General features: G+C 40.9%; 2 protein-coding genes and 2 long non-coding RNA genes across 5 annotated transcripts; 2 read left to right on the top strand and 2 right to left on the bottom strand.

The window, feature by feature from the left end:
• The first annotated feature begins 644 nt into the window (after nt 1-644).
• Nucleotides 645-3,658, top strand: LOC111954874 (homeobox protein Hox-A5). The gene is made up of 2 exons (XM_023974790.3): nt 645-1,877; nt 2,543-3,658. The coding sequence occupies exons 1-2, from the start codon at nt 1,286-1,288 to the stop codon at nt 2,797-2,799; spliced, it is 849 nt and encodes a 282-aa protein (XP_023830558.2). The 5' UTR covers nt 645-1,285; the 3' UTR covers nt 2,800-3,658.
• Nucleotides 3,659-5,894: 2,236 nt separating this feature from the next.
• Nucleotides 5,895-13,430, bottom strand: LOC112071733 (uncharacterized). The gene is made up of 3 exons (XR_002894159.2): nt 13,347-13,430; nt 9,942-10,007; nt 5,895-6,365 (listed from the first exon to the last, which is right to left on the bottom strand). It is a non-coding gene; the product is annotated as an uncharacterized lncRNA (long non-coding RNA).
• On the top strand, nt 12,110-14,511 carry LOC112071730 (homeobox protein Hox-A4-like). Its single transcript, XM_024139171.2, has 2 exons — nt 12,110-12,795; nt 13,333-14,511. The coding sequence occupies exons 1-2, from the start codon at nt 12,381-12,383 to the stop codon at nt 13,665-13,667; spliced, it is 750 nt and encodes a 249-aa protein (XP_023994939.1). The 5' UTR covers nt 12,110-12,380; the 3' UTR covers nt 13,668-14,511.
• Nucleotides 14,512-17,703: 3,192 nt separating this feature from the next.
• Nucleotides 17,704-19,660, bottom strand: LOC112071731 (uncharacterized). 2 transcript variants are annotated; one of them, XR_011475941.1, is made up of 3 exons: nt 19,447-19,660; nt 18,326-19,203; nt 17,704-17,846 (listed from the first exon to the last, which is right to left on the bottom strand). It is a non-coding gene; the product is annotated as an uncharacterized lncRNA (long non-coding RNA). The 2 variants fall into 2 exon arrangements; XR_002894157.2 differs by lacking the exon at nt 17,704-17,846 and having other exon boundaries at nt 18,290-19,203.
• Between the last annotated feature and the right edge of the window lie 1,325 nt (nt 19,661-20,985).

Raw genomic sequence — 20,985 nt, forward strand, 5'->3', positions numbered from 1 at the left:
TACAATATGTGTTTAGATCATTTTCAAACAAACCTATATTTTTCTGCTCCTCCTTTTCCTGTTCTGAAAATGGACTTTAGTTATCCATATTTGCAAAAAACTAAAACTAAAAATGTATATTATTGTTATGCCATCCATGTTTTCTTGAGATTAGGCTATTCATTACACACAACTGCAAGATTTTATGCAGATTGTTTTTGTTGCCTAATTATCTAATTAGCATAATTCAGTCATCATTTGTTGATCAAAACGTGGGTTATTTTCATTCAGACTTCTAAAACTATTTATGGAATTTCACTTGAGGGGCGAAGAGTTGTTTATTGAGACTACTGTATTGTAGCCTACTTTCTGTCGTCATCTAAAAGACGAAACTTAAGTTGTTTCAAATGCCTCATTTTTTGCGTATCTAACATTTAGGAATGACTGCCTTTCTATTAGATTGGATTATAACTGCAGGTTGACCGCTCTATGCACATCAGTAAACTAAGCATCACCTGTAAAATGATTATTTGTGATAAACACATTTTCAATGTATTCAAATGTCCAAAGAGTTGATTCATATAGGATATTCTAACATGGTTTAACGAAATATTTAACTAAATTTAAGGTTCTAGACAATAATTTTTTAAGTATATTTTTCTTGTACTTGTTTTTTCTTGTACTGTAGGTGTTTTATTCCCACGCGAAGGATAATGTTTACCATCGATGAGGATAACATTGAATACAGATTTCTCTCTATACTCTCTATCAGTGGAGAGGTTGCATATTCAGTATACACTGCGTTTCTTGTTGTATTGTTTGGGGAGACCATGCTTTTGCCGCAATGGTCGTTAACCTCTGAACGACCCCGTTCGGAGCCCACGCCTCAAACACTGTCGCAGGCAGTGCCAGACTGCGGCCAGAAGATGGCGCGCCACGACAATCCAAGAGACGTAACCCGGGCCCCGCGAGCGCCCTGCCTAGGCGCATACCCAGGCGCGCCTCCCTAACATCCCACCAAGATTTCCTATTTGTGCACGAGTTTACCTCTGGAGGTCATCAAGCAGGATTTACGACTGGTCAACAAAAGCACGTGATTCTCAGCCGTACCCCATATTTGGGTGCCTACGTAAGAGAGAATCAAGTACATGTTCTACTCATTTCCATAATTCATCATAAATTGTGCAAGGGTGCTATAGAACGCGCAAAACCATCAAGAGCCACAAATCAAGTACACACGTTATTACTTTCTCCACAAAAAAAGCAACAAATACCTGCTAAACAACAATATTGGAATTATCAACCAATGAGCTCCTATTTTGTAAACTCATTCTGCGGTCGCTATCCCAATGGCGCGGATTTCCAGTTACATAATTATGGAGACCACAGCTCTGCAAACGAGCAATACAGGGACTCCACGACCATGCATTCCAGCAGGTACGGTTATGGCTACAACGGGATGGACCTCACTGTCAGTCGCGGTAACGGGCACTTTATGGCCAGCGTGCGGGCACAGGGCTACTCCCCGAACCAGTCGGTGGCGACAACAACGTCCTCTGTCGAGACGCCCATGTACACCCAGCCTGCGAGCGCCACCGAGACGACGTCCCTCTCGCCTCCACCTGACCCGCTCCCGTGCTCCTCCTCTGTCGCGAGCTGCTCGTCTCCGGTCAGCGAGTCTCAACCTCAACACCGAGACATAAAGAACTCCATAACGAGCCCCTGCACGACCCCGAGTTCGAACGGAGGCACGCTGTTGAACCGGGTGTGTGTGTCCAAAGCGTCCCCCCTCCAGGAAGAGAAGCCCGCGGGAAGGGCGCAGACAACTTCCCAAAACGTCACCGACGGTGCCCAGCCCCATATTTACCCCTGGATGAGGAAACTGCACATAAATCATGGTAAAACAGCTTTGTATTTTGTTTAGGTCGACGCTTGTGTTTGTGTTTTGTACTTGATACAGCTCGTCTTGTCTCTGTGTGGGTTTGTGGTGTGTGTGTGGGGATGGTGTGCCCTATAGCCATTTTAAGATGTGCTTGTTGCCATTTTCGGAGCTCAAAAGTATTTTCCCAAATCATTATATGAGAGACAAATCACATCTATTCGATATTTTATTAATGGTAGTTTTAAGGGGCGTGTGTAATGGTGACATTTACGCCACCTGTTTAACTGCATATTGTACCCCAGGCGTTGGGAAAATAATTCAACGTGGCATGAAAACACAGGACATTTTCTTCTTACCAAAATGCAGAATTCTTCTTACCAACATTTTATTTAAATATAGGATTATAGGTTTTCTTTTGCCATAATTTCGGATTATTCTGTATTTGCATGGTATTTTTATAAAACACACTTTGGGAAACTGATTGGCACTTCCACTGCGTTTTAAGGTGTATGTGAAATGTGTGTGAATCGTGTATAAAGGTGTGTTTTTGTGGATTAGGCTCCATGGAAGAGTGATCAGTTGTTGCCAAGTAACCCTGCATAAAGCGTTAGTAAACATTATTGTGTAGGTTGCTATTTTGATAGTGGGCTCATGGTTGCATCCTGTGTGTGTTACCACCAGACAGTCTGACCGGACCAGAGGGGAAGAGGGCGAGGACAGCCTACACGCGTTACCAGACACTGGAGCTCGAGAAAGAGTTCCACTTCAACCGTTATCTGACCCGCAGACGGAGGATCGAGATAGCGCACGCGCTCTGCCTATCAGAACGCCAGATCAAAATCTGGTTCCAGAACCGGAGGATGAAGTGGAAAAAGGACAACAAACTAAAAAGCATGAGCATGGCAGCGGCAGGGGGTATAGGGTACCACCATCCCTGATATTTGGTTCCCCGATGAGCACTAATAAAATAATACAAAGCTTGGGAGAACTTCCTATCATGTCAAAAGCCCAAGAGACTTTCAGAGGGCTTCTTAGGACAGTGAACATCCACGTGTCCATGCAAGCTCCAGCCTTTAAAAATAATTTCCTCTTTATTTATTTTATTTTGACCACGATAATGCTTGTGTGAGTAAAAAAAGAAACTTGCGTTCTGTAAATGTTTGTCTTAAAGGAAAACCAATGGGAAATACATGTTTGTTTAACTTATTTCTTGTTCAAAATTGAAAAAACTTAAAGTTACCACAAATAAGTCTATTAACTATCCAATAGAAGTTGTGTAGCCTATTGCACTCATAAAACAGTATAGAAACTAAAATAATGAATTACTTGATAAGAAATGTAGTTGCTTTTGTGTATAGCCTTTGTTTTATATGTATGTATGTATGTAAGTAGGCCTATGTATTTATTTGTTGAATGTATTGTGCCAAACTCAGATAACTTGTTCCTTATTCTACAATAACAGACTTAATAAGCCTTATGTGATTGTTGTGCGTTGTGAACACGTGATGGAACCGCAGTTCTGACCCAGTGTGTGTAGCTGTGCCTATGTATCATTCGTTTGCACGAGCTGCTGTAAAGTTGTTTCACCTGGCGCATCTTCTTAGAATGTGTTTCTGTCTTTTGTGTGTACGTTTTTTTCCTCATTAGTTTGGATGTGAAGGGTTACATAGTGGATCCCATCGCGTATACGCCATCGTGATATAAGCTTTTTGTGAATGTTTTTAAAGAATGACTGGAAAATGAAAATAATATTGTTATGGTGATGCTGATTATAATAAACTTTCTACGGGAACAACACAGACTGTAAATTATTTGTTATTTCTATTTCTTCATGTGCCTAGGTGGTAAAACGCATGTTTGTATGTCTCAGAATTGTCCAACATTTTAGTTGTTGAATGCAAACTTCATAGGCCTGCTGTAACTTGTTTTTGTAGGTCAAGACTATGCCTAACTGAAATGCAGTCCTGAAATATTCGTTTTTCCCCCTCAGTGTAACCCTTTCACCCCATTGATTGCATTTGAAACTTAAAAAGCTACACTTTCCCAACTAGTTTAAAGGTCGAGAAAATCAACAGGTAGACAAATCTATATCCGCTTTCTTTACTCACCTCTGCACGTGGGTCTAAAGCGGGTCCTAGCCAGTGACCTGCTCTAGGGGCTCTGCGTCCCCTGTGCTCGAGCTCACTACTCTCATGAAATCCGTTCGACTTTTCGAGCCGTAAACTTTATTAGGCCGGTTCTGGCTCCCTGACATTTGGGTGCCAAATGAATGGGGGTTTTGTCTATGAATTAGATCGTAAAAATCATCCAGAGCGCGGCCAGATAGGCTCACTGGCCATAAACGGTCACGTGGTGGCCATTAAAGTAAGTTTTATGGTTTTGGGGAGTTGACAGTATATTGCACATAACATATAATCGCACTGACGCGAGGCTTCGTCTGACTTTCTCCTTGCAGGCTGTAAAAAGTGTTCCTTGGCCGTTACAGCCGCTCCTCGTTCACCAGAACGCCTCGCGATGGACCCTGCGCACCGGACTCACACGAGGAGAGAGCTCCTGTCTCGAGGTAAGTTTCTGCCTCTATTGTCCTTGGGTAGCCTGTGGGCTTCCATTCCCTTGGCTCTGAACAGCCACCCTGTTCGAAACAGCATTATGATTTTATTCGGACGCTCTATTTGTCCTTATTAGCCTATTACGCTAATTTGTCAGTTGGTTATGAGCTGAATACTGGTCTTTCTCGGCAGATGTTGGCCAGGGTTGGGTCCGGCTCATGGATATTTAATTGCTTCCTTCCCAGTGGAACTTGTTTCCCTCCATCTGTGGTGAAACTCATAATCCATTACTGCGTGTGGGATAATTATGCTTCTGTCCACTTCCACCCCCACAAACTTCACTTTTTAATACGTTGTTTTTTCGCTTCCTGTATAACACAAGGGGGGTTATTTGGCCTCCTCATAGATATTCATGTGCTGGACAAGCCAAAAAGCTATTTGAGCTGTTTTAGGTTGTTTGCATTGTCATTGCTTAACTGAAATATGTTTATATACAGTACTTGACTATCATACAACACTTTCGGTATAATGTTTTTTGGTGGGTGAGTGGGAAGTTAAAGCACAACTTAAAAACTTTGGAGCTGCAGTTGTCGCTTTGGTCAGGTTTCCTCATGTGTTCCATAAACACACTGTAGAGTAAACACAACACATGACAAGGAATTCCGTTTTGTGTCAGCCACGTCATTTTGTGTTTTGGGGTTATAAAGTTCAGTTGACCTCTTGGAGAGTGTCACTCGCTGCATGGTGACCTCTTTGCAGAGCCTGGGCGCGTGCGTCCGTGCGGAGGTGATCACTCAGATACCAGTATCTCCAGGAAATTATTGATTTATCAAAGTAGCCAATTTGTAAATGCGTCACAAAAGTGTGTGTAACTTTTGTATTGTGACGCATTTTCACAATCACAATAGTTTCCTTTAGATTGCGTTTTTTTCGTTTGCTGGGAAAACTGCTCTGCATCAGAGTTTCTTATTTCGCTTAGTATATAGCCTAATTACGTTGTTGTTTTGGCTGTAATGTAGACTTTGTTTAGGCCTATCTGTGGCAACAGTCTAGGTTTTGTTCAACTGTGTTTCTAGTATGTAGCTATGTGTCAGGCCTATTTGATGTGTATAACAGTGTTTTGCTGTTTGACAGTTATGGATTTCTGACTCAATTTCCATCGTTGTGTGTTGCTTTTATATGTTGACACATTTAAATTAGGCCTTTATCATGTCGTGATGATTAAACCATTTGGATAATGGGTAATAGTGCATTGCCCATGTTTAAGAAGTACATGTTGGCCTACTGTATGTAGAAAACATTATATTTGAAGTATCAGAAATGGTTATCTAGCCTTTTTTTAAAGGTTTCATAAAACCTTTAGTGAGTCTAAATTAGTTCTTACAGTCTATTCATAACCTTTTTTCATCAGTGAATTCGATTTCAATCAATGTAATCTCAAAATATTTGACTGAAATTCAATGAATATATCTGAAAAAAATCATCTTTAAAGGACTTTATATCAATACATCGATTGAATTCAAACGGACTCATCTGGTGATTTGACGTGGTTTGACCCCAACCATATTTCCCATCCTCCACTTCTCCGCCCAGTAACCTTATAGTTGACATATCGTGTAAACTAAGTCGTGTAAACAAATAGCCAATGCAACGAAATGTAACTTTATTTCCATTACAGTTTGTGGTGTAGAAAATATAAGTAAAACCATTATTCTATGCTATTATCATTTTGACGTCTGGGGAGAAAATTACACCATTGTTACACAATTAAAATGTCCAAATCGGGGTCCTTTATGCGTTGCACAGCAAGGCAGACAATGCCAGGCAGAAAAAAAGAACCATCCCCAGCGCGCGGTTCACCGCGAGGTCAGCCATAGCAGCAAGATAAATCTGCATCCTCCAGCCACCAGCAGAGCTCGCTTTAGGCCAAGTTCAGTGTCATCCGCAGCCAGCTTCTGATAGGAGGATAAACACACGCACACACACGCACGCACGTACACACACGATAGTAGGATAGGACACACATATACTTGACCGGTTTGCTTGCCTTAATGCACATTGCATATCACATTGTTTTTGTTGTTGTTGGATAGCCTGTGGTACCTTTTAGCAGTACTGCATAGTAGGTAGGTGTGAGGCACACAAAAGTATGAAGGACACACATGCATCTCTGAGTGGTTTTCTTGATACAAACGAATGAATAACGGAAGTTGTTCTGGATAAGAGGGCCTGCTAAATGACAAAAATTTCATTATAAACTGGGTGGTTCGAGCACTGAATGCTGATTGGCTGACAGCCGTGGTATATCAGACCATATACCACTGGTATGACAAAACATGTATTTTTACTGCTCTAATTACGTTGGTAACCAGTTTATAATAGCAATAGGGCACCTCAGGGGTTTGTGGTATATGGCCAATATACCACGGCTAAGGGCTGTAACCAGGCACTCCGTGTTGCTTCGTGAGTAAGAACAGCCCTTAGCAGTGTCATATTGACCATATACCACAACCCCTCGGGCCTATTACTTAAATATAATTTACATACTGTATTAGAGGTATGCAGAGCGGTGTATTGTAACCAAACCCCACAGTGAGACAGTACAGAGATACAACTACAGTTATTCTGTTATAGGCCTGCCTTTATTGTTACTATAGGATAGAATTAATTATAATATTCATGAGAATAATTACAGTAATGATAACAGAAATGAATATAGAGCAAATAGATTTTTCGTCCCGAGCAGCCAGACACCTCGCCTGGGCAGCACAGCCTCGCAGGGGTGGGACTGATGAACTCGAGATAGCGGGGAAGAGGAGGAAAAATTGGGGTCAAAAGTTTACCCGCTGAACAAGTCTCCTTCATCTGTTCAGCCGGGGCCTGATGCCAGCGTTATAATAGCGATCTTGACTCTCCACACAAAAGATAGAATAGCTTTGAATTACATATGTTTGACGGTGCACTCCAGGTGAACCCTGAAAGCGGGGTGACTCCGAGTTAGGGACCGAGGGGAGTGGACCCCCGCCCGTCCCCAGACCCAAGATTGAGTGGCCAGCAATTTATTAAGGCTGTGGATTGGTGAATTTCCTTTGAATAAATGGCATTGGTTATGTTTAGGGACGAGGGCAAAATTAGCATTTTGAGAATTGATATTCTTACCCCGGTCACAGGGTGATGGGTAGGCTATGGCCACAGCCCCCCCAAATGGAGCCCCCGCACTCCTTAAAAAACATTCAGCCTTTCTCTCCCTCTGCCTTACAAAAAGTTACCCACGAGTTGATTTTGGTTACAAAGAAGGAATATGTAAAAAAAAAAAAAAAAAAAAATATGAAAACTGTAAACTGTTATAACCTTTTCTTAATAAGAACAAAGTCACCGTTATAATTGTATTAGGTTTTGAAAATGCGTTAGGCTTTAGGCTATTAAGCTTATAAAGGGATGGAGCTGCATAAAGAGATCGAACACAGGCGTTCTCTTTTCCCGTAAAACTGTGAGAATATGAGCTCAATCGTTATCTAAATCTACATTAAAATTGCTAACACAATGCGCTTTCATGGGGATAGTTTTTCTGAAAATATGCACCTAGCCTATATTGTAATAGATACAATTGGTTTTCAAGACATGGCAAAATGTAGGCTAATGTAGGCTATTTTCCTAAAAACGTCTAATGAAACTGTGCACTCGAAATTGTGAGATCTACCATAGCCATGTTAGTAACAATTTATTCCCAAATTGTTCATTCATTTCGTTTTGTTAAACAAACAAGTGGCCTATTATAAAATAGCCTTACTATTGGTTATTCAATCTTCATTTATTTAAAAAGARTCAAGAGCTAAAGGAATAACATGGTAATTGGAGGTGTGACTTTATCATAAATAAATAAGGAAATAGCTCCCGCAAGTGATCTTTTTCTTATAGGAGATAACGAATTGGGTTATGGCATAATTCTAACAACTGTTTATTGAAGAAAATTGAGTATATGTTCTGTCGTATAAGTTTAGAAGATACGGATTGGGCAAAATAGTATGCTATGATAACACAGACCTAACTAAGGCCTTGTTGTTCGAAACGTTTGTGTATCACTAAAATCTTCATAAAACACTCGCTTGATGCAGTTGCTTTTGCTTTGATTTATGTCCTATTTTTAAGACGACAACTTAAACAACATGTTCAAAGTAATATACTATTTCACCCACCCATCTTCCTCTAAAGGTGTGTTGAATGTGCAAGGAGCTCTGTTGGTGGCCTTCCTGTTTGAGCAAACATATCGATATATCGTTATGTTATACAAAACTCACAACATGTTGCATGATCAAAATCCTTATATTTGCAACAATAATTTGCACCCTTACCTTACCACCTAGTGAATAATTTCCTCTGCAGCCTGGTCCTCTTAACAGACAAGGGGCCTTGTAGCAACCATGTGTGATCAGTCACTATCATCAGAGCACTTCTTACTGTCTACATTTACAGCACTGTGTCAGTTTGATATATATATATTATATTCGTTATATGTGGGAAGGACCGAAGGAGTGGCAATACACTTGTTTCTCACACATTACCTTAGCAAATTAATAGAATAGTAGGCCAGATTTTTCATTTTTATAACTAGACTTTTTGCTCTTTTGCTAATTAACTTAGATGCCTTGGACGAGTTTAATTTAGAATAATTGTTACAGAAACGTTGCCGTAGCCTGAGACACATTGCACAAATAAGATTGGCACCAGTCCCATATCTATTAATGCTTCTATTTTTGATATTGTGAAAGTCAATTTATCATATTTCACAATTTCCATCTAAAATTGTAAAACACTGAATGTGTTTGTTTAAATAGCATATTTATGTCGCTGAAAAGTTTATTAGATCATCACGTTTGAGAAGTGTCAAAAGAAAACTAGGGATTTCACCTAAGTTTAACATTAGGTAATAAAAAACACATGTTCAACTTCAGAATTAACACGTTTTCCCATCTCAAGATGTTAAATAAAAAATGACTATAGTAAGTGCCTATTAAATGCAAAAAGCAGTGTATTAAACGCAATCAACTGTAAATAGCTGTAAAGCATTACCGACTTAGGGTAGGCTACTGTATGGCTAGAGAGTGGATAATAGCCAACCCTGCCCATATTTATATAACACATATATAACACACTGACTGTACATTTCAAGTTTCAAGTTTTATTTGTCACATGCACAAGTACAGTGAAATGGTTAAATTGCTAGGCCTTCCCAACAATGCAATATTTAATATCAAAATACTATAAAAGATAAGAAAAAATAAGAGAAATAAGAAATATGAGACAGAATTGTTGTTGTTGTTGAGAATGTCAGCTCTATACAGGGTCAGTGTTAGTACCACATTTACAATGTGCAGGACTACTGAAGAAGTTGAGGCAGATATGTAGCTTACATGTAGGCAGGGATCAGGAGAAAGTGACTGGTAGCAGGATAAATAATAATACACCATATGGCAGCAGCATAAGTGGTGGCTGGGTGTATGTGATTTAGATATCAAGTCAAGTATTCTTACCTTGGATATTATGTTGATAGATAGGCTCTCAGGTGGTCTTGGCTACATGCGTTTTGGAGGCCAGATCTACAGAATAAAATATCCCCCCTTGTCATTCACGATGAGTTACAGGTGCAGAATACATTAAATCGTAATATAACACCTGTCAACTTTGGCTATTTAGATGCGTAGAATGCCATAGGCCTATATCTGACAAAAATACAAATCCCATAGAGATGGCTTTCGTTTCCGCTTTACCCATACAAAGCTCGGAGCAGGACCTTGTTTGAACAGGAAAAACAGGAGCCTAGGTGAGCAACAAAAACATAAGCCTAACAGTATGATACAAATTGAATAAATATACATATGTATATCCTTCTAAATCAAACATTGACAAGGATTCTGAAACGTCCCTTCAGTTGGCTAACATGGCTACAGGAGTGCCACAATCGACGTAAGTCTTTTTAAGGTGGACTTACGTGGGTTTTGTACTGTTTAAAAATATATTTATATTATTTTTGGGGCGCTGATCCGTACTAAGTGCACCGTTATCTCCCCAGAGTCGAGTAGACCCGAAAACCGAAGTCCAAGTCCGGGGTGAACTTCAGGTCACTGCGTCTAACAAATATGAAAATGTCGCCTCTTTGGAGAAGGGCACGCCTTGTTGTTTAACAAAGACTGTCAATGGGCAAGATTAATCAGAAACTAAATGGAAACGGTGTCACTTTGGGGTCAGAGAGAAGTTATCGCTGTTTAGGAGAGCGAATAGAAAGCGGGAGCGAAAAAAAATAAAAAAATAAAGCTTTTAATATTTCCGAAGTTTGGCCTCCCCTTGCCACCGCGCACCGGGCCTTCTTCACGTAGACAGTCGCGGAGACTTTCCGTAGAGTTGTTCGTGCAGTTGAGGAGGCTTCCTCGAGATTTGCACCTCGGATTCGGGATAGTGAGATGGAGGGCAAGCAGGTCGTGGAGATGGCAGTTGACAAGACACTGATCGCACAGAAGAGATACGGTCAGGGATGCTGCTATTATAAACTGTATATAATTGCACTTTTGTCATAGTGAAATTAATCGAGAAGTGTGTTTGGTTAATTGGAGGATACATGGTCGTGAGGTTGAATATATTTTCAGGTGATGGCTTGAATCTTGGTATTTTAGGTCTAGTTGTTTATTTCAGTTGTTTGGTATTGTACTTATTAATAGTACACTATATTTATGATGATGATTATTATTACTATGCCCTTAGTCTTATGTTGTAGGCCTAATTATTATCTGACTTCCACCTCAATAGTTTAAAATGCTGCACAAATGATGGGTGTTTATGTTGGATATTTGAGTAGTCAACAACTAACCTAGTAAAGTCAACTAGGTTAGTTATAGTCAATCGCAGGCAGTTACTTCTAAAAAATTAGTCGTATAGGCCTATCTTTGTGCTTACTGACAAGCGCTTTGTAAGTAGACGGTTCGTCGGTAGATAGGCGGATGCATATTGATCACTTACTTTGTATTGAGTTGCTTTTAATTTCAACACAAGTGTTCATTTCTCATCTACTAACATCATTGCAAATTCGCAACCTTCTTTGGCCTTCTTTTGGACTGCTTTTAAGATGCCATCTTGTATATGATGAGCCAAATATAAACTATTTGATGTTACAATTAAAATGCAGAGTTATCATAGGTTTAAGTGACTGAATGTGAACCTCAGAGCCGCGTAACTGCGCCCAGGCAATGTTTTATCTTTGCTTCGCTTTGTTTTTTTTGTGTGTGGCACAAATCAAGTTAAATATTTGACTCTTCCTCGATTGTGCGTGCACATAATCTGTCTCTCTCTAGTCTCCAGTTCACGATCAATATCAGTATCTATGTAAACAAGTTTCCGTTTAATTTAGTTCATCACCATCAGCAAAATGTTACAATACAGATTTACTTTTTACGCAATGAATTACCAACTGAGAATTGACTAGAAAGGAAAGCATTTTGGAAAGGAGTGGATTGGAAAGACGCTCCAATGTCATCTTTGACAGAAAATAAGACACGTACAGTTTGCTTGTTTCCAAAGAGCCCATCCTTTTCCTGGGCAACAGTAAGAGATACCCAACATCATCATCATCATCATCATCTCCTCAAGGCCGTGGTCTACTGTGGGTTACTGCTAAATAAAGGGTTTACTTACTCTAGTTGAGTCTATGTGGTAAACAACTGCCTTGATAGTTTTTCTTTATCTATTTTGATTAAATAAGGAAATCACCAACGTAGGCTAGTCTGAGCCATTTTCGTTGTGCCAATGCCAGGCTTTCCATTGGTTCCTGTTTACATGATGCCCACAGGAGACGCGGTGATTGGTGGTGGTTTACACGTGACCAGACAACTTTGTACATTTGACAGAGAGTAGGAGGGTTTTGTGGAGATCAGAATAACGACAGAGCGATAAAAATTAGTATTGTTGCACTTCACAAATTAATGATCATGAGTTCATACTTGATAAACTCGAACTATATCGAACCTTCCTTTCCTCCATGCGACGAATATCAACAGAACGGATACATCCCCGCCCCTACTGAGTACTACGAACGGCCAAAAGATTCGGGCTTTCCCCATCACGACGAGGCGTCCTATCCGAGGTCAAACTACACAGAACCGAGCTACGACTACAGTAATGTCCCCAACAACGGTCTCGACGATTTCACCGACAGGCATCACGCACAGGCTCACCCCGTTGCCCAGAACCATGGCCCTCGCCTCAACCCAGTCCCAGACAGCGGTGCCGTGGCGGACGTGAGCAAAGACTGCAGCCTCGCCACTGAGTCTTATTCCAGCGCACAGAAGGGAAAGGACGTGCCTGTGGTCTACCCCTGGATGAAGAAGGTCCATGTTGGTGAGTTATCGCCACGTTTAAATACCGGAACCACAGAGCAAGCCACCACTGGAACGTATGCACGCCCATTGAGGCAGCACTAGTAGCACCCCTTACAACGGCAATTTACGACCATCGAGCAGCGGGGTCGGTAATTAAGAACCCTCATAAATTTTATTGCCTGTGTTTGTCTGCCGGGGCCATGTGTCTATGTTGTCTTTTAACTAGAACTATACCTCCATGGCTGGACCCCAGCCAAACTGTAATATACAACCCCGCCGATTTTGTTAATCATTTTCTAAGGCTTGATTTGTCCCTGGATGCGAGCGCTTGTACACATGGAGTCTCCAAATTAAGGTCCTTCTATGCAATATAAATGGAGGCGAAACCCCCAACAAAACATCGTAGGCTTTATTCCCCMATTAGACTATCAACGAGCCTGTATGGAGAACAACAGTTGTAATGTATCCAGTGGAGATGGTCAGTGTTTGAACTGTAGTGCTTCATGTGGCAGTAACAACTGCTTGCTTGTATGTGTGTGTGCTTGCTTTTCTTCAGTCAATGCTACTTACAATGGAGGAGTGCCCAAGAGGTCTCGCACTGCCTACACCCGCCAGCAGGCTCTCGAGCTGGAGAAAGAATTCCACTTCAACCGCTACCTGACCCGACGCAGGCGCGTGGAGATCGCGCACACGATGTGCCTGACCGAACGTCAGGTGAAGATCTGGTTCCAGAACAGAAGGATGAAGTGGAAGAAAGATCACAAGCTGCCGAACACAAAGATCCGCTCCGCGAGCTCAGCCTCGTCCTTGGGAGCACAGCAGCAACAACAGAAAATCAAAACAGCCACGCACCAGCAGCTTGTTCCCACGCCTTGCACCGCGAGCCTATAGTGATGGAACCCTCGCGCCAAACCAACAGACTGAGAACAGAACACAGAAACTGAATTTTGTGGCCCGATTCTCGAGTATGGCCCCCATGGTATTAACCCATTCCCTTGGCCCTTGGGCCTGTCGCGTCCTTTCAAAACCATTTCCCCTCTCAACCTCCTCTTTCTGTTTGTTCACTCTCTCCTCATTATGGAGCTCGAAATCCGCCACGTACTGCCCAAGATGGCAACTGAAATGTATGTACTTGTTTATTWAAACAGAAGGTTAACGCACATTCAAATGCACCACAGGACTTTGGATTATATGTATCATTGCATAGAATAAAAAGAAAGAGACTGAGACGATAGATATGTGAGGCCGCGGTTTTCTTTTTCTTCTATGCAATGTTTTTGTTTATTCTCGTGGAAAGTTTTAATATACTTGAAAGAATGACGATGTTTTAGGAAAACTCGAGAGCCCGGTCTGAGACCTATCACGAGGTTTAGAATGGGACAGGGTCGTAGTTAGGGTTTAGCTCGTGATGTGTGAATGAGTTGGTTTACTGTTGAATGTGTTATTAAGTCGTGTAATGTCCAGGTGACTTTCACCCCTAATGTACATAGACAAATCATAGCGAAGGCACAATACTGAATCCATGTTGTTGGCTAAAAAAAGACGACCTCGTTTGTTTGTTCGTGTAGTAGTGTAGACTCGTTTTATCTGTGATAGTATGTCCCTATTTTGTGGTGTGATCTAAACTGTGAATATTTGTATATGTTGTTTGATTAATGGACGGTGTAATAATGTATTGTAGTTTAGGCACATGCAAGAAACGTTTCCCGTGAAATAAATATGTACTTCAATTGTATGGCTGATATTGGTTTGCATATAATATTGTAAGATATTTCAGAATAATATGCATTGAGTTAGATAAAATTTTTGAATGCTATGGTAACAATAGCATAACTTGTCTATAGCGTAGGCCTATGTCAAAGGCCGCACAAAGGTTGTGGATGATTTAACAAGGCTCACAAACTCAATACGCATAGTGCTTGTTTCTTTAACGTTTATGACATAACAGTACTTTTCATTCAGTTTCTAATGACGTTACACTATTCCCAAACAGGGATTGGAACCTTTGAATGAGCTAGCCAGTGCTTCGAATGTGCGTGCGTAATGAACGTTATAACGAATACAATTCACCTAATTATGGATAGCTGTGCTGGGTGTTACATTTTGCTTTGTTTGTCCACTTTCGTTTTTTCTGGACAAAACAACTCAGACCAGTGATATTCCAATGGGCAACCCCTAAAACGTCAGTAAATATATACAAAAGCCCATTCCTTGCAAGTTCACAGTCCTAAGACATTCAGTAAATGTAGTTTCACAGCCAAAGACGCACAATTATCCAGAAATATCGTTGTGCATAAAGTGGGCAAAAAACTCCAATAACATTTTATTTTTCACCCAGATGCATCTTTCTCAGTGGACTTTCCAGATTGCTATAAAACTGCTATTAAACTTAACAAGTTTATTTACGGGCCATGTTTCTCTGTTACATCATTGCATACACAGTTAAACACAATACAAAACTAAATTGTGTGTGCATATTTGTTAATAATCTGCAAACTACTACTATACGAAAGTATTTCGAAAGTATGAGAGTGTTGCAAATTGAAATAGGATATTACTTACTACCATAATAATACATGTTCCACAAGCTTTATGTAGCCCCATAGAGACCTATTCTATTCTAGCGAAGTATTTGGCCACACATTTGGCTGCTACTGTTTTCGTTTTTTATTGTAAAGATAATGTGCATTTTCTTCTCAAACCCTAGTATACCAGCGTGTGTTGATCACTACCCGCTACATCTAAACAATCAGAGGGTTCAACTAGAGGACACAGCAGTATCTGACCAATCATCGACTAGCAGCACTCCGCTTGACCTCTGACCTTACGACACACAATGTCCAGTCCTCCATAGCTTTTAATATATACACATTTGCCCACGAGACAATGCGGTAACAAAAATTGCGTGAAGGTGTGCAACCGTGCTGCTCATTCACTCAAAGTCGTTTCTACTGCTATTCGTCCCACAAACGCGTCTGTCAGATCATGAGCGCAAAAAGAAGATTGAGATAGACCACGCTTAGAGCTATTAGAAAAAACGATTGTCCCGTTTACTGTAGCTATAAAAGGGACCTAGTTGACCTCTCCAAAGGATCTACATTATTCTAGTAAATGAAAGCCATTCTTATAATTATGGACTAACATTGAGTTTCGAGTGGATATGTTAACGAAATGAAAAACCAGTTATTCAAGGCCATTATTATTGTTCTACATAAGCAGCATTTTTTTGTCTATGAATCTGAATTTACAAGCATTCATAATCCATCCTTGATAGACAGAAGCGATGGCTATTTTATATATATATATTATATAAGTAGGCCTGAGTGGAATGTTATAGCATATGCATAACAATCAGCGTATTTTCTTATCAAACGGCGTTGGGCACAGCAGGAAAGGAATGCGTAATATGGCTACATCTTCGTAAACTTCATCTGAGCTTTAAGTGGATACAAGTGCAATTCAATGTAATGCATCATGGAAACATTTTAAATTACACAGAATTATCTTGCCAACTTAGTCTAGGCCTTTTCTGTGCCAGCACTTGGCGTAGGCGTGGAGTTGAGAAATTGCCATTTTGTTTGATTGGCACAGGTTTTACGCAGTCTCTCACGATGTCAAGATAGTTAAATTAGACATTTGTGCTAATTTAATACCCGAATAGAGGTCACCCCCAATGTACTACATTTTAATATGATAACTCACGTGACGTATTCAATAATGAATGCCCTCGGGTCAGAAATAGATATGAAAATCGGCAGTATTTTCATTTGAAATGATCCTCGGCAGAGCACGAATCAAATATTCCTCTTTGCTAAATTCTCGCTCCTGTCCGTCGGTTCCCTGGTGGATAGAGCCCATTCTGTCTGATTGTGAGTAGATTTTGACACTTTTTGTCCTAAATAACTTGTGTTTTTCATTTCTTTACATAGCAATATGTTAAAGGTTGAGAGCAATGTAACTGTCCACGTCATTGATATTTGGTTGTGACTGATTTGTAACAGTGTATATTCAGCTGCTGCTTTGTTATAAGGCTTTCTTGCTCACCAGCATCAACCTCCTGTTAACCCGCAGCTTTGTGGGTTAGACTCGTCTGCTAAGAGACTGGTTCCTTGTGGCCAAAATGCGTAAGCGTTACCGTCACGTAGCCATTTAAAAACTTAAAAACTATACATAACTAAATTGTTACCTGGAATCTGAATATTACTTATGTGAAGATGTACTTTTTCAATGATAATAGACTATATGAGGCAGTTATTATGATAGGATATGGCATTCAACTTGTGATCAAGGCTCACACCCAGGCGTTATACAAAGGCGCATCAGAATGTGGAAAAGTACAAACTTCTGCATGGCATCTGTGCTTTTCCATAATATTACATTTCTGGCTAAATTTACCCTAAAATTACTCAAAAGGAAGAGGAGGGGGATACGGAATTACAATGTGGCAGCAACGAACATTTCTAAAAGTGAACATTTAATGTATAAAGTATGAACTGATACCCCGTTGTTATAGGACTGCTGCGATTGACAAAGCTGTGCAGTGAGACTTCTTGTTCGCTTCTGACCTGTGGCTTACATTCAAGGGTGTAGAGCCCAGAAATGCCACTTCGTTAATTGAGCATAAATAAAGTAGGCCTAGTTGAAAAAAAACACTGCAATGAACTCAAATGTATATTGGCATTGGACATAAGTGATCACAAGATTACCTTAGAGCAACCCAATGACCCTGAGCAAGGAAGAGGTTCCATGCTTTTTGCACACTCAACTTACTGTCACATTTGTCTCTGATGGGATAAATAAAGTTGAGTGTAAATGAATTGAAAGGATTGTCAGATTCTGGTGAAAACAATGCATTCATCTTGAAGTAGTACAGTAATCATTGACTTTATATTCACTTTTCATGAGGTAAAGATAACTGTTATCAAACTATTTTGTAAAAATAAATTTTTATTAACAATTTATGTGCATGTTAACCCATGTCTGGTCTTGTGAGCCACACATGCAAAGTTTTAGAAGGCAAATATCAGGCTATTGTGCATGAATGAGTTGTCCACATTGTTGAATGGGCGCCTTAAACAGAGAAGGGACAAAGAACAATCAAGAACTAAGTTAAACATTAACAGATCACCATCCTGTCCACGAAAGACTGACTTTAGGCTATAAGGCTGTTATTGAACATTAATGTAGCATACAATATAAAATGTGTAATAACGATAAGTCTATAAATATGTTCAAAATGACTTTGAGCGGTTAGTTTTAGTTTTAGCTTGCCAGAGGCTAGTTAAATTAAATGTACCATTGGTAATGTGTAGGCCTACTATTATTGTTAATATTATTATTATTGTTATTATTATTATTATACAGCATTATTATTGCTCTGAGGTCAAATTAGGAAGTTTAGTCTCTTGTTCTTACCCTAAAATGTTTATAATCAGCTCTTCAAAGCACTAAATATAACGTTAACTTATCAAAAGTGGCAATTGAAATACATTTAAAAGTATTACAACAAAAAGTCAACATTAATACAATTTTATTTCTACAATACGTACTGAAACAAACCAGCAGAACAGAAGTCAGTCCGTGTAGTCGTGTATAGCGAGATCCACCGAGGCTTCTTTGTCTTAGCTTGGACGCCAAGCCAGCTTAAGGCGTTGAATTTCGCATTAGCCTTGATGTTGGTCAATGTAAACCCCTGAGAAAGAGTTATCTTCTGCTGAGTGTATCGGTAACCCAAGGCTCGCTGTTAAGAGCTTCAAATGTCAACATTGTGGGGAGATATGTAGCCTATAGCCACCACCGTCTGGCGAACACCCAAAGAGAGAGGGTGTGGAGAGGTCTACAGCTCCCAAGTCCTCTTGGCGGCCGGGGAATGTTGGGAGTTTGATATACCTGAAGAACTAACTCAGAAAAAGTATAAACAAAGAAACTAACCAAATGCTGTAATAGGCTAAACATCTTGTGTGGTTTTTATTCTTGATTGTATTTTGTATTATATGTTCGGTTATTTTCTATAGTATTATCACTGATTATTGGAACTAGCTCTCAAATCAAGAATTCCACTCTACTGTTTTACACCTGTTGAATCCTGCGCAGTGGCGAATAAACTTTTAAACTTGAAACTGCTGAAAACAACAAACACCCATCCTAAAAAGTATCCAAAACTCTCCCAGCTGAAAACGGGGGTTTAGCTATGTTCGTAATTGGTTGTGTAGTCTCCATCCTCTCCTTGTTTTTGACCCCAAATAACTTCACACTCGACTCTCTGGGCCTCGGCTTGGGTCAGGAAAAAGTTCAGGTGCGGTGGTGAAACGCGGCGTGGGAGAGAGGGTCTGTTTTCCGTCCACCGTCAGCTCCAGTCACAGACGCTCCCCGGCATGCCATTAACGTGCACTCTGAGCTGGTGCAGTGGTATGCAAATCTGGCCGAACTAGAACAGAGAAAGACATAAATCACATTTCTGTATCACCAAAATATATCCCAAAGTAAAGGCCTTTCTCTGAGTTTAAACGACGTCCCCTCTTCACAAAAAAAAATTAATAATAATAATTTGCTAATCAAATCTGATTCACCCATAATTCTAACCCAACATAAATCATAAAATCAGAACCTCCTCACTCCCAATCTTCCACAAAGTAGTCTGAAAGGTAAACTGATAAGAGATGGTGCCCACCTGCTTTGATTTTAAAAAGTTTAAACGGCTCAAGTTGTAGTTTGAGAAGACAAAGGGTGGCGTGGTGTGGGAGTGGGATGCGCTCCATGTCCGCTTGACGTGATTAATAGTTATGGTGGAACATTTCCACGCCCGCTGCTCAGTGTTGACAGAAAACAAGCGCCAAACGGCGCCGAGAGAAGGGCTGCTCTTCCGGACAAGGTTTAGGCTGTACTAGGGGAAGTCTAAACGATATAATGTAGTGGGCCACCATACCGTTCATACCTTAAATTGTGGGTCTATTAGACATTGCAGTAGAATATACATTTATTTCAAAGATAATTATTGTCGATGACCCTCGTCTCATACGTTTTCATGTGAACAAGAAGAGTAGGCTAGTTGCCATATTACCACCTGATCCTTCCCCCTCCCCATACTGGGATTTGAGTATGCCCTCTGCGCAAACCTATAATTTCCAGCATCACTCAACTGGCGGTAGGAAATGCGTAAGAGCTGCAGGTTGAATGGAGGGTCGCTGCACTGACCAGGGGGGTAAAGAACCAGCTCATTGCGCTTACTCATGCACCCTCTCAGATCAGCACTGACTGACTAACTGACACTCACACCTCCCGGCTACTGGGACGCACACCTTTACGCAGCGTTCGGACAGGTAACTATGAGATATTTGATTTCGATTCGGCCGCCAGTATGTGGCTATTGACTGAGTGAGTGAGTGAGTGGGTGAGTGATTGGTTGTATAGCTCGGGGATGTGGGGTGATGTATAGTGGAGTGGTGGCGATATTGAGTGCCTCTGCACACTCTGCACACAATAGCACCAGCCATATCTCTCTATAAAAAAGAAAGGGGTGACTCGGGTGTTGAGTGAGCAATCCGCCACCCATAAGGGGCTTCCTTGAGGAAAATCCCTCTATCTATCTCACATAGTGAGAATTGTCACACCACAGCGCCAAACACATCCCTGGCTCTACCCGTGGCCCAATGCTAGTTAGCCTAGCATCACAGTATTTTACATCGGGATTAGCGCTCTCTGATTACGTTAATAGGCACTAAATATAGGAGCCTCCAAAACTGACAGAACACACACGCCTCGGAATCAGGAGAGACCTGTTCCATCGTCAGATACATTGCAGTCTCATGTACCCTTCTTTTTCCTCCCTCTAAAGTGATCCGTTCTCCTCAGGGGCAATGACTGCCTCCATTAATGATTCACGGGCTCAAATAAAAGGGATTTAAGTTGACGTGGTGTCACGTGAGCAGGGCGCATAATACGGCGCGGTGTTATGGCACCGGGAGAAAACCGGAGCCCTGGTCTGGCCATACGATGCTGATTACGCGCATCCCCCCACTTTCCGTGAGTTTAGTCGGGGCTTTGTAGACTTTTGCTGAGGAGAGAAAGAAAGAGGGAACGAGAAAGAGAGAGAGGGAGAGAGGGAGGTTCTTGCTTGTTGTGGATGCTATTATACTGCTGTCACGGACGGATATGTTTTTCCTCGCGGACAGAGTCAGAGCTTGTGCTTGGGGATGATGGATTTTATTTT

This window comes from Salvelinus sp. IW2-2015, unplaced genomic scaffold, assembly GCF_002910315.2.
Source record: "Salvelinus sp. IW2-2015 unplaced genomic scaffold, ASM291031v2 Un_scaffold1703, whole genome shotgun sequence".
NCBI lineage: Eukaryota > Metazoa > Chordata > Actinopteri > Salmoniformes > Salmonidae > Salvelinus > Salvelinus sp. IW2-2015.